This window comes from Ambystoma mexicanum, chromosome 3q (genome assembly GCF_040938575.1).
Source record: "Ambystoma mexicanum isolate Mex_15411 chromosome 3q, UKY_AmexF1_1, whole genome shotgun sequence".
Classification (NCBI taxonomy): domain Eukaryota; kingdom Metazoa; phylum Chordata; class Amphibia; order Caudata; family Ambystomatidae; genus Ambystoma; species Ambystoma mexicanum.
Window position 1 is genome coordinate 570,276,180 of NC_090926.1, and position 13,091 is coordinate 570,289,270.

At 47.2% G+C, this 13,091-nt stretch overlaps 1 protein-coding gene across 1 annotated transcript in view; it reads left to right on the top strand.

Moving 5' to 3' along the window:
* ETF1 (eukaryotic translation termination factor 1) overlaps positions 1-13,091 on the top strand; it is a 257,735-nt gene that overhangs the window by 22,889 nt on the left and 221,755 nt on the right. The window contains exon 3 of the mRNA XM_069654342.1: positions 3,030-3,205. Within this exon, the coding sequence (XP_069510443.1) occupies positions 3,030-3,205 (176 nt within the window). The remainder of the gene's footprint in view (positions 1-3,029; positions 3,206-13,091) is intronic.

A 13,091-nucleotide genomic window follows, 5' to 3' on the forward strand; every position in this document is an offset into this window, starting at 1 on the left:
GCTAAGGTTCCTGGGTTGGTGGAATGAGGGTTCCCTTAATTGATTCCAATGGCTGTCGTTGTCCAATAGTCCAAAATAAGTCTGCCTGTGTCTAAACCTATGCTTGCCTTCAACATTTTACAAAAATGTGATGGGGAAGTCTTTTGAAAAGGAAAAAGAGTGATTCAACAAACCAAAATTGGATTCAGGTGGTCGTCTCACCAGGTGCAATTTGGTCAATGTCGCGAAGATGGGTTCACTCACCAGGGTTGTTAGTAAAGACCTTCTCCACTTGGCCCTTAATTCAAACACCTTCAAAGTTTTTGAGTTCAATTCCCCAAGCTTCAAGTTTTTAACTTTACTTTCTTCAATAGGCTTGGCTTTTCAGGGTTCCCTTACCCAAGATGAGTCTTTATCTTCCGGTGCTTCCTGCACCATTCTCATGTTTTCCTTTCCCTTTTCCGTGCATTCTTGCGCTTCTCTTTCAGGGTCGCTTGCACCCTTGTTCCTTTCCTCCCTCTTGCACCTTTTCCGCGTGCTTATGGCCCTCCTTTTTATTCGTATTGCTTCATTGCCGAACTTCATTTATTTCACTCACACGTACGTCGTCCTAGTGTTGCGCTTACTGTTACTGGTCTTTAATCAAACGCATCTCGTGTGGCTGTCATACAATCGTAGTCTTCTTTCTTCTGTGTTTCTAGTGTTCCTTTGTATCGCGCTCTTCACACCCCAGCTCTGGAATGCTTTCAGATTCACTGGGCTCACTTCTGCGCTGCAGCTCCAGAATGGCTTTGTTCCAGCGAAGGGGAACCAGCATTCGCGCACAGGTTCTGCATGGGCCAGCACACCTATCGACTCCCATACACGCACTTCTTGGCTCTCTGGAGGCACTGCTCCATTACCACGCTTCTGCTCTTTCGCATTGCTGTCTCTCCTGACCTCCAGTCTTGGGCATCTCTGGCGTACTGGCTCTCCTCCCAACTCGCTCTTACTCGTCCATCTGTCAGACCGCACCTTTTTATAGTGAAGACCAGTCAGGTGTGAATGGTTACTATTAAATGCCTGACCCTGCCTGACTCTATTAGTGGGACAACTTGAGTCCCTTCGCTGGTAGGTTTCCCTTATTTTCCAAATGTTGTTCCTGTGGGAGATGGGGTTAGATGGGACTTGACATTGACAGTTTATTACAAGGTGATAGGTAAAAAATGGGGGAAGACCGCTTGGCCCTAATTTCATAGACAAAGATGAAGGTGAATCTTTGTATTAAATGACTCCCTATGTTACCCACCCGGATATGCGAACACATGCCTGTACAACCCTGCCCATTATCTGAACGGGGAAAAGACAAAAGCGTTGGATTTGGGATTGTCTCTCGCCCTGCTTCCCCTTTTTCCTGGGGTTTGTCTTTCTTGGCTTAGTGTTAATGGGGCAGGCATAACCCACAAAGGCTTCTGGGATTTCTCCACCTATTGTCCTATTGGAGTACTGCTTCTCTCCTAGGGTATTCTCCTGAGGGCAGCCCTGGTCTCCCCATCCCAGGTGGTCCTGCCTCACGCTTGTCGACCCCCAGGGTTGTGGTCCAAAAGCAATGGCCCTCCCCTGGCCAAATAGAACATTCTCGGGGTCTACATGGAAGAATACCCCTAGGTTTCGTACATTATCTAGTCAAATCTATTCAGACTCTGGCAAACAAGTAGACCATATAACAAGCGTATAATTCGTTAAAGGGTCCCCATTTCTGGCAGGTTCCGCTAATACGTCCCACTCCTCTGGGCCACGGCCCCTTGAGGCGGGCTTGTGTGGGAATCGAGCGGATTGTGTGTGGATTCTGTGCGGTCCGGTGGTAGATGTTGGTTGAGCGGTGCAGCAGATGTGGAGTGTGGTGTGCCCTGTGCATTTCAGCCCACCCCCCTCCCCCGGTGCTTGCAAGTCGGTGCTCTGTGCCCTCCAGGCAGCATTACCTGCCTATCTGGGCCCCAGTCTGTATTTTCCCAGCATGGCTGAGGGCTGAGGGGCACGGGGAGTGGGGGGGCAAGAAGGGGTGTCTTACCACTGGTCGGAGCCTTCCAAGCCTGAGCTCACTTGGTTGAGGCTGTGCTGGTTTAGTGGCCGCTGCACACTGTTTGTGTTCCCTTGGGGCTTTCCTTGGCTGTTAGCGGGGTTTAAACTCCTGGACGAGCGGCCGCCTTTGAGTTTACCTGGGTGGCCCTCCGGGGCTCCGGATTGGAGCAGGAGGGAGGTGTCTGGGGTGCTGGTGCTGTTAGGGCTCTGGTTTCCGAACGGGGGTCTGCCCCACACTGATGGTCTTATCGTAGTAGTCAGATCAACATTGAGTCGGCATTGTTTTGGGGCTGCATGGTGGACCTCTCTCCTGTACTTGCTGCAGTGTTGGTCTGCTTCCTCTGTTGGAGTGCCTGAGGGATAATGCTGCATACTAGAGGTCTCCATATGAGGCAGAGGCATCAGTGTCAGTTCAGGGTTGCATTAGGCGCTCATCGCTTTTCAGTTCTCACGCCGTTCTGGAATGCCAGCAAGTAGGACCCAGTCTGCCATTTTGCCTACTGTTAGGTGAGCGCCCGCCTCATTCAAACTGCATGTTTTAACCACTTCTATTCTCTTGGCTGTCGGGCTAGGAGCACTCAGGAAGCCATGTTGTGTGCCGCGGCTCCAAGCCACCATTTTTTGTGCCCAAATTTGTGACTTTCTTCTTGGAGCAATCATATATGTTGAGGGTGTGATCTATTTGTATGGTTATTACTAAAGTACAAACATACTCCACTAATTGAGTTTACAAGAAAAGTCTTCCGCCTGCGACACTGGCAAGCGGCACATGCTGTGACTTGTTTGTGGCCTTGAGCATTTCTTTCAGTGGTCGTCATGGCTATATTACTTAGGTGTATATTGGAAGGACATTAGCATTTGGTTGCATGTGCAGTGTTCCTTTTGTTGTTTTTAACATTATTTTTGCTCTGAAAGATTTGTTTTCACCATGAATGTGATGCAAGTTTGTTTTCGGGCTGGACGTAACATCCATTTTTTTTTTCCTTCAGCAATGGCACTAGTATGATTTCCTTGATCATTCCACCAAAAGATCAGATTTCCAGAGTGGCAAAGATGTTGGCTGATGAATTTGGTACAGCGTCGAACATAAAGTCTAGAGTAAATCGTCTATCTGTACTAGGTGCTATTACATCTGTCCAGCAAAGGCTCAAACTCTACAATAAAGGTAGGATACAGTTCTTGTATATACTAAATTGCACTGCAGTCTGTGTGGAAAGACTGGGGTTCACCAATAAAGTTCCAATATTCAGCAATATGCCATGCCTTCAATTTGCACCAGAAAGTCATTGTTTTGGTTCAGTGTGATTTACTCTTGAATTGTTGTGAACATTGTTAGTCCATGGTGTCTGGTTTTTATGCATTTTGATGGAGGGGTGTTGGGGAGGTCAGTTTATGCTTCGTCCCCTCGCCTAGTGAGACCCTAGTACTTTTTGCTGGACGTCTGGACCTTTTTCTTTCGATCCCGAATGAGGGGAGCCCCCCCTTTTATTATTTGCTCTGACTTTTGGAACTCTGTTCTGTGTTTTACCTTTATTACGGGGACTGCTTTCTTCCATATCTCTTTAAAGGCTTCGGTTTAACTTTGAAACACCACTGCACCCTATGTACTGTGTTGCTGGGAACCGTTTGGGTTCTCCTTTGATATTTCTTTAACTATATCCTTACCTAATGTTCTTTAGGATAGAGGGATATTTTGTATCCTTCCTAAAACTTAATCTTATGAGATATTAGCACACACCACCTAGTATTCCCCTGCTCTCTGCTCTGGTGACCTTTTAGCCTGTTACAACCCTACAGTTATGGCTGTTGCACTTGATGTGTTCTACCAACTATTGTGCTATAATTTTTTAATGCAAACTATATTCAGTCTCGATTGTGCAGTTACTATTGGGTCACCTATATTCCAACATGGCAGCTTTTTTTTTTTTTGCCCTTTCTGCCATTCTGCGAGGGTTGGTGTGTTTTTCTTTTGGCGGGAACCCTTGGGTGTCCTCGCATAGGCTCCAGTGTGTCTGCAAGGACAGGAAGCAGGGGAAGAGTTTGACGCTCCCATGCACGATCTGCTAGAGTGCGTGAAGGAACCAGCTCCCACTGCGGGGGCTGGCTGTCCTGATTGGACAGTCACCCGCCCCTTTCTGTAAAATGCTGGGTGAGTGGGAAATCCGAATATAAGGTGAGATTCCTGAGGTAGAAGTCAAATCGACCACTGGAATAGGAGATTCGAAGCTGAAGACTACCCGAGACGCCTGCAGAACCTTTCCTGTAACTGTGACCTCTGATGTCCTGACTTCTTTTATCGACGGAGGAGCTCCGAAGAGCATGACTCCTTCCGTTTCGCTGTTGGGACCAACCAGCCCAAAGACAACTACAAGTTGCGTCATCTGAGATGTTGTGACCTTTCAGGCCTAGAAACCGTGGATGTATCTGCCCAGGCGTGGATGTGTCTGCCCCAAGGCATAAATACATTTTCAGAAATAGTTTAGCAGAGTTTGCTAATTAAAATATTTTTGATTATCAAACATGCCCATTTGATTAGCAATTTTGTACTAATATTGTTAATGTGACCAGAAGTTATTTGTACCAAAGACATGAAGTGAGCAACAATACATCAGTTTTGCATAGCGCTGAAATAAGACATTAGTGAGAGGAGTCAGGCCTTGCAAATTCAAACTTCAGCTAGGCTTGGAGGTCATAACTTAGTTTACATATTCAACCTAAAAGAAATTCATTCGACCCATAGCAAAGGAGGACAACACATTTAAATTGAGATTTCTGTAAAATGGTGCATGTCACTACAAACACGCTATGTTTGGCACACTGTTGCCACTCAGTGGCCAGCCATGCACAGTGAAACTTTTATTTTACATTTACTGCAAAGTAAATGTTAAAAGTTTCAAACATCTCTTGTAAATGCTACTTGCTGTTAATAAAATCTACTCTACTGTGCGACTAGACAAAAAGACTTTGCGAGCCATAGATGAGTGTCTGTAAAATGTTAAAGGTTAGCTGCATGAATGGACACAAATAAATAGATATGATAAAAAGGCTTTGAAAACAGGTTGGCCAGCTGTCTCCTGCAGGTGGTGATATATAGTACAATCAAAAAGCAAAGCGAGCTCTACAAGCTAACTACAGTGTTTGGTATTGCAGTAGATCTGTAGATGTACAGGCTGGATGGAACTATTGATCATTACTTTGCGTAAGTATTTAGTTGCTTTGTGTATTCATTATTTGAGAGGAAAGAAATATTAAATAGAGTGGATTGCATAGCGGGCAGAGAACTGGCCAAACTTGGTGGAATATTGTGGTCATGGGTTTAGCACCAGTCACAAGATGTATGCAACTTGCAGGTTACATAACTAGGTTTGCCATCAAAAGCATTTGATCATGTACATTTTCAAAAATTCACAAGTCAACATGATGCATCTTACCGAACAAAATGGCAATATAGTTGACGCTATGAAATTCAGATATGCCAACTTAAACTTTAGAGATGCTGCAGTATTTTACAGTATCAATACTGTAATTCTGCATCATGTAGCAACTTTAATTTTAGAAATGCAATTGCATGAATCGTCTTTTTAAAAGATGTAAAGTTGACATACTGGTCTTTGCCAGACAGGATATAGAAAGCTTCAGTATCACCCTGATTACTTTGGGTTTGCAATAAAAAACATTTAAAAAAAATTGTGCCTAGCACTCCTACACATGCCTTTGGCACTTAAGTGGAGGAGATGATTACTGGTTCACTTTCCCTCCATTAGCATTTGAAGTGAACACAGAAAAGAGGGCGAAGAGAGCACCGAGATCAAGAGGAATATAGGGCGAGCTGTGCATTTATTGACTAGGGCAACTTAAATAGCTAACTTTGCTACACTACACAAGTGTTCATTTGATTAGCAAACCTACAGAATTGCATAGTAAATTGCTATGCGACACTGCTTATTTTATGCCTTGCTGCCCAGGCGTGGATGGCACAATCCCACTAATCCAAATCCCCTCACCGTAGTGGAGGACCAAAGAAGCCAGGGAGATCGACCTGGGCGATAACCGTCCCTTGTTGGAGCTGTTAAAAAGGCACCAAAACTGCAGACTGTCGGACGAGAAAATCCAAGATGAGGGTCCTTTCTTGCTACTGCTGCTTGGACATTCCATTCAGAGTACTTCCTTGTGTCACCAGATAGAGGAATCAGGAGACTGGGTCAGTCGCTGCTGCACCGAAGGTACTGTGGGGCTAAAGGTAGAACTTGCCTTAAGCTGAACAGTCGCTCCAGTGTGACTGGAGTGTATTCACAGGTGTTTGGGTGCCCACCCATACCTCTGTCCCCTGCTTGACGGCTTGTGTCGTATTGGGGAGTCCTTTGCAGGGTCCCTACACTTATCTTGCTAAACATTTTCATTCTAGTGACTAGAGGAACATTGCCTTGCCTGCTGCTCGACTTTTCGTTCTGCTCCTACACTGACTTTATTTTCTAGTTGGGATTGGACTTACCAAGCGTTGGGAGCCTTGAAGTTTTGCTAGAACCTACAATATTGCTCCAGTGTGGATTACCATATTTTTGTTTCCTTGCTGCAGACTGTCTGCTGTAACTTTCATAAACGATGTAATTAATGAATGTAATTACTGTTAATCTGTAAATCTGTGCGAGTGCCTGGTAGTACCGATAATATGGTAGAACTGCCAGTGTCGTTCTCTAACAATTCTAACCGCGAGCAACTACAATTGAAGCAGTCGCCTTATTAATGTATTGTGAAAACTTTTTATTTAGGTTAGTCTTAAGAGTATTTACCTCTTGTATGTGAAATCTATATTTTATTATAATTTCAGTGTACGTTTCTTTGGACTATTGTATTTACTGGGTTCAGTGTACTTGCCTACAGCCCACATCCTCTTCATAAGATAAGCCTGGCTGCTCTGCCATTCTACCAAATCCTTTGGGTGGTAAAGACCTATACCAAGAGTTGGGCATCTGTATACCAAGGGATAGGTTTTAGAGTCTTGCCTCAAGCGGACTTTAAGAAAACACCCTTAACAAGGGGAGTTTAATTTGAGAGTCCCACGTGCCACAACATCCTTCCGTTTTGAGTCGGTCTTAAACCTTTGGCAGGGTTTGCATGCTTTTACAGCGATGAACATTACTGTGCCTATTTTGCCATTGCTTGTAGTATACGTGAGCCTGGCTAGAATGACGACAGCTGGCAGGTGATGCATTTAACTACACAACCTGACGTGTGCCACACAGAACTATGACCTCTGTTGAGGAGGTTACAGCACAATGGGTTATATAAAATGGACAAAGTTAAAGGTCATTTTGTATAGTGCCTTTCACCATTGGTATGGTCTCAATCCGCTGCAGATTGAAATCCCTTGAGGACCGGGGAGATGGAGCAGTAAATTGTGCATGTTTGTAGCTAGACCGCATTTTTCGGGGCGGATAGCTGCATTCTAATGCTTGATGTAGTGTGCAGGTGGTGTGCACAGCTAGGCTAAAATTTCTTGGGGGCGAGGGTTTTTTCTGCCTGTTAGTGGAGATGTTTAATGGCATGTGAGATTGTGTCCAGCTAGGCCGAATTTGTGGAGGATGGTTGCATTCTAAAGGGTGCGGAAGTGGGCAAGGTTGTACATTGTGTGCAGCTAGAGTGAATTGATTGTGGGGGAGGGGGGCTGGCTGCGTTCTAGTGTAGGTGCTGAGACTCCGGGTAGTGGGAAGTATGTGTGAGATGTCTGTGGGGAGAGTGAGGAATTCGGCCATCTGCACGGTGAGTGTGCGCCCGCCTGGGCTTTTTTTAAAATTTTTAAATGAAAATAAATGATTTTAGATAAACCTCCACAAAATGAGTGGGGCCTACTTGCAAGCCTTTTCCTGTGCTCACTGGACAAAATAAGCATAGACCAGTGTACACTGGGTGGACACAGCCTACAGGCGCAGTTATCCTCCCCCGTTGTCCCCCTCCATGGTATATTTAGTTGCCACTAGCTTGGGTACCCGGCGTTACCAGTGTTCTGATCGAGTGGTGTCTCATGTTCCCTGGAGAAAGTTGCTCTTGGCCTCTGGTCGGCAAGGTGTGCTGCTGTTTGTTGTGTTTTAGAAGCTCTTGATATTGATTTTTTTTTTTTTTGCTTTGCAGCAGATGGAGCTTTTCCAAGTGATCATTTTTTGTGAGACATCTTTCAGTCACTTTATGGCTTCAGCACATTTGAGAAAATGTCCAAGAAAGATTGATTGTGCTGTCTTCTCGTGAATTAACTTAAGTAAACTGTAACCTTGCAATTTCCCTATTTGGAGTGGTGTGATAAATATACTTTTTTAATTCCATTTGAAAATGCTTTATTAAACACTTTTGAACTGTATACATTAGTAATTGTAAAGGAAGAATATTTAGCTTCAGACATTTTTTTTTCCCAAAATTTTGCCTCCTTGTACCTACTGTAGTGAATGGGGTGAGCATCAGTAAATTAGGGTGTCTACAGAGTACATTATTTGCATCCAAACATAGACTACACTCTTGCCCCAGACAAATGAGGAATCCATGTGAAATTTGTAGCAGTGGGGTCAATGGTGTGGATGTGTATAGACGGACACCATGGCCAGCCTCATTAAGGCTCCATGGATGCGCCCTGTCGTTGGCGGCAGCAATTTGCATCCCAATCCGAGTAATTCAAACAGGCCCACATGGTCATGGATACAGAGGCTAAGAAGGGAGACAGGAAACCCAACAAACTTTCATATGCAACTGTCAACCTGATGCCAGCTCCCGCCCTAGGTCTTGATTGATGGGGTCACGTCTGGCACTGTCAGTAGTCCTCTCCGCAGGGGGTGGGGAGCATTTCGAAGGTACTAGTGTGTGGTTTGACAGAGCCAGTAAGTCTGGTCTCCACGCAGCTTCAAGGAAGACCTGCTGCTTTTAGTCGGGAACCACAAAGAGCTTTAATAACCAGAGGGACCTTTGATCCACAACAGACAGGAAGATGGGTAGGACTTAGTGTTGCATGTATTCACCCCCTTTACCTTTTCTGTTGCAAAGCACTCGGTTATGACCTCAGTCTTAGAGGAGATTGTTTGTGGGGACCCAGAATTGTTTCTTTAAGGACGGCTTAGCCTACACCAATCACTGTGGCCCACCTGGCTTTAAAAGAGGGCTGTTCCCTTTTTTTTGGGCACATCTGAAGACTGCAAGGAGTAACAAGAACTACTCATTGGACCTTGGCTGAAGGTAGTCTGCCTTACATCTTCTGCCACTGAAGGAAGGTCAGGACCTCCCAAGAGGGAAGCAAGATCCTCCCCTAAACATCTTCCAGGGAACAGGGGGATATACTGAATCTAGAGGACCCTCCAGCAGCTCCAGAACTGGTACCGAGCCAGCACACAGCATACCCAACTAGGCTCTGCAGCAAGCTTCGTAGGTTGGAAGTGCCAAAAGATCTCTGAACCTGAAACAAAGGACAAGGCAGCTAGCTGCCTGCAACACTCCTCAACTTTGGGCCATCCTCCTAAAGGATGACACACGCACAGTGATTAAGCTAGGAGTGCATTGACGAGCCTCTACCGACGTGCATCTTAAAGGACCTTCTCGAGCTGGCTGAGTTCCTCGAGCTGCAATCGACTGCAACAATGACTGTTGTCGAGCTGCAGTCGCTTAAAGCCATCTGATGTCTCGACCAGTGCTGCAGACCGTTCAGAACCTCATTAAGAACAATTCCTGGCCCGAGCTGCTGTGTAGGCTAGCCTGCAGCTGTTCATCCAGCCTCGCTCGTTGAACTGTCTTGCTGCCTGATACGCGCAGCTGATGCCTGTCTTGAACTCTTTTCACAGAAGCATGCAAAGCGCCCTGAAGCTGACTACCATGTCAAGCACAAGATACATTGTGGTTCTGTCCCCCCTCCACCCCCCCCCCCCGGTCCTTCCCAGACGTCCCATAGAGATTTTAAAGAGCCATTGTGCCCTTTGCACTTTAGCCAAGTTGAACTGTTGCGACCACCCTCCTGTCAGTATCCAGAGTGCATCCCATTTCCTTCTTTGAAACTGTCTGTCCTCTGCATTCCTTTACAGGGTGGGTTGTGTTTCATAGTGTTGCTCAAACTGTCTGTGATAATAAAGTAGATCTTTGTACAACCATGACTGGACAGTCCCTTTAGTCATATGGGTGATATATTTTTCTGTGTTGCAACTAACAAACCATCCATGACCTGTCTAAGGTGAGCCTGCTGTACCGTCCACGTTGGCAAAATTGCACTAGGTGGTTTAAAATTTCCTGTGTACTAGTGGGGTTGATTGATGGTATAGAAACCGATATTCATCCCAGGACCACTGGTACGCTGCAAGTTGATTCATCAGAGGCCTACCTTTCCCGGGTTGCCTCCCTTTCCTGGATGAACCCAGCTATGTCTGCATTACATAGAGGAACAACGAAATAGGCCGGTAGTTGGACCAGATGAGAAGGTCTAAAGTGTGTTTTTTTTTTTTTGTTTTTTTTTTTTTTGTTGCTTTTTTAGCAAAGGGATGACTGCAGCCCTCTTAAGTTGTGATGGTACGGAGCCTGTAGCAAAAGTCATGTTATGGATTGTTTAGAGTCCTTTGTGGAGATTGTATTTCTGACAAAGTATTTGCTAGCTCTGGGTGTACTTCAGAGGTAGCTCTTGCTTGCTCAGTGTCTGATTCTGGTGTGGCATCAAAAAGGACTCTGCCAAGTGAATTTTACACAATGCAAAGCTACCCACCAGTCTAGCAGCATCTGGTACACTGAGGTACCTTCGGGGTACTTCTGCCATTGGAGTCATTCCAACTCTCCTAAACCACCCCTCCCTCTCTTAAGAGCTCCAGCCTCAGGACCGACACCCAGCCGACGAGAGAAGGAAGCAAAGTCCGATTTGAGCCAATGCAAGTCATTCGTGAACTGTTTGGGGGGGGGGGTGGAGGGCGCAGGATATGTGAATAATTCCTGAGGGAAAACACTGCATGATAATCTGTTCTGTGGGAATGTACCCACTCTGAGTCTGCAGCCGCATGTTTTAGCTCGCTGTACCTTTCTCCAGCATGGGGTCTGGCATGGATTCACATGCTCATGAATATTCCCTGTCAGGTTGGGTATCCTCAGTAAAAAAAAAAGTTTGTTTCTAAACTGTTTTTCTCCTACAAACCAATCACCGGGCTCTGGGTCATTCTGCCACTAGCCAATGACTGCCCTCTACCTAAGCCCCTTCTCTGGCAGCCATCTTCAGATTTTTAACACATGTTCAAGTGTTGCGAGTCCTCGTGCTTTGCTCTTCAAGCTTTTTGCTGCATTTTTGAGAGTTCTACTCAATTTTTCGGTCAATCGAGCCTGTGTGCTCCATTGATCATCCTTCTGACTAACGGGGACCTCAATGGCTGTTCTCGTCAAACTGTTTTGCTTGGAGGCTTTCAGAAAATTCTTCAGGCTTGGACCATGTGGATCCTGTATGACGTGAAGAACGGCAAGGGGCCCGTCAGTGCTATGGTTCTTCATCCGAGAGAAAGTCCGATAACCCAGGTAAGCCGAGGGAGAACCCGGAGAAGGCCAAGCAGGGTATGGCGTCCGACCTACCTGTGTCAGAAGGCCAAAGGAGACAAAGGGCCTGATCCAGCCCTGGAGGAGAAGGCCAAACGGGACAAGGCTTCTGACACGGCTGTGAAGGGCAAGGCTAAGCAAGACAAGGGCCCAGCCTTTCCGTGAAGGCCCAGGTGTACCAGGCAAATTCGTCACCCTCCCTCGAGGTGGTGGTGGTGGTGGCGGCATTGCTTTCAAAGGCCATGGGGGTGGACCCGCAGGGTGCCCCGGCAATGGGGACCCTGCCTCCTAAGAGGGAGGCTTTGAACAAGCCAGTTGAGAAGACCCCGGACAAGAGGATACCGACCTCAGCCCAACACTGACCCCTCTGGACCCGAAGAAGGGGGTGGGGGGAGGGGCGGAGCACGTTGAAGGCCTTCATGGAATGGACTTCTTACACCGATGAGATCATTACTGGCCATGAGGGCGATGATGACTCGGGAGATGCCGGGGACTCGCCCCATGACGGGGGAGGTGACGACGGTGGTAGCGTCAATGGACGCGTTGACGAGGGCCCAGGCCCTACGCCTCAGATACCGCCTAGAGAACTTTCATTGGACATCCCCCTCGACCCTTCACCCGCTGGTGTCTGAGATGCAGAGGAGGATGCCGGCGACACCCACTCCTCCTTCGACGCCAGTGCTGTCGCCCCGTTGATACCAGGGGAACAGCTGGCCAAGCAGAGGAGGCACCTGATGCCTCCATGCCACCCTTCGCGACCACTCTCCACCCCAAGGGAGACGGAATTGGACACATCGACAGGCATGGATGACTGCAGCGGGATGCGGGACCTCCGCCCAGAGCCTCTTCTCTGGACGAGATGGGATCTTTCCATGCAATGATCGCACGAGCATCACAGCTTTTACAGCTCATGCCAGAGGAAAAGAAGTAAGAGAAAGATTATACTTTCAGTCGCGCTGCTGGACGATGTTTGGGATGAAGGGCTGACTCTGATGGAGATTCCTCGCCCCCCCCTTTCCCCTCTCTACAGCCCCATCGACGAGGGACCGGCTGTAAAAGTACAGGGTGCCAGACTCTGCACCCAAGTGCTTGCGGTCTCAACCACCAGGAAAGAATTGTCGTGTTTGTGCGTCGTCCACCCCTCTGGACAACGAGGGGAAGAAATTGGATTTGATGGGTCAAAAGGTTATCTAGTTGGCGGCAATGATGGTCAACGCTGCCAACGTCCTCGCTATCGTGGCCAGATACGACCAAGGACTGTGGTTTAAGCTGGCTCCCCGGCGGCAAGCGTGTAGAGGCTTTGGAGATCCTTAAAGAAGGCGAGGTGGCATCTGACCACGCCTTCATGGTAGCCATGGACCTTGAAAGACGCGGGGGCCCGCCAGATGGGAAGCGGCGTTTGCCTTCGCTGTCGTGGCTGGCTCAAGGCCGCCAACTTTAGGCAGGAGGTCCAGACAAGGGTTTTGGGCATGCTCTTTGATGGGGTCAACCTGTTTGGGAAGGCTGTGAATGAATTCTTCCAG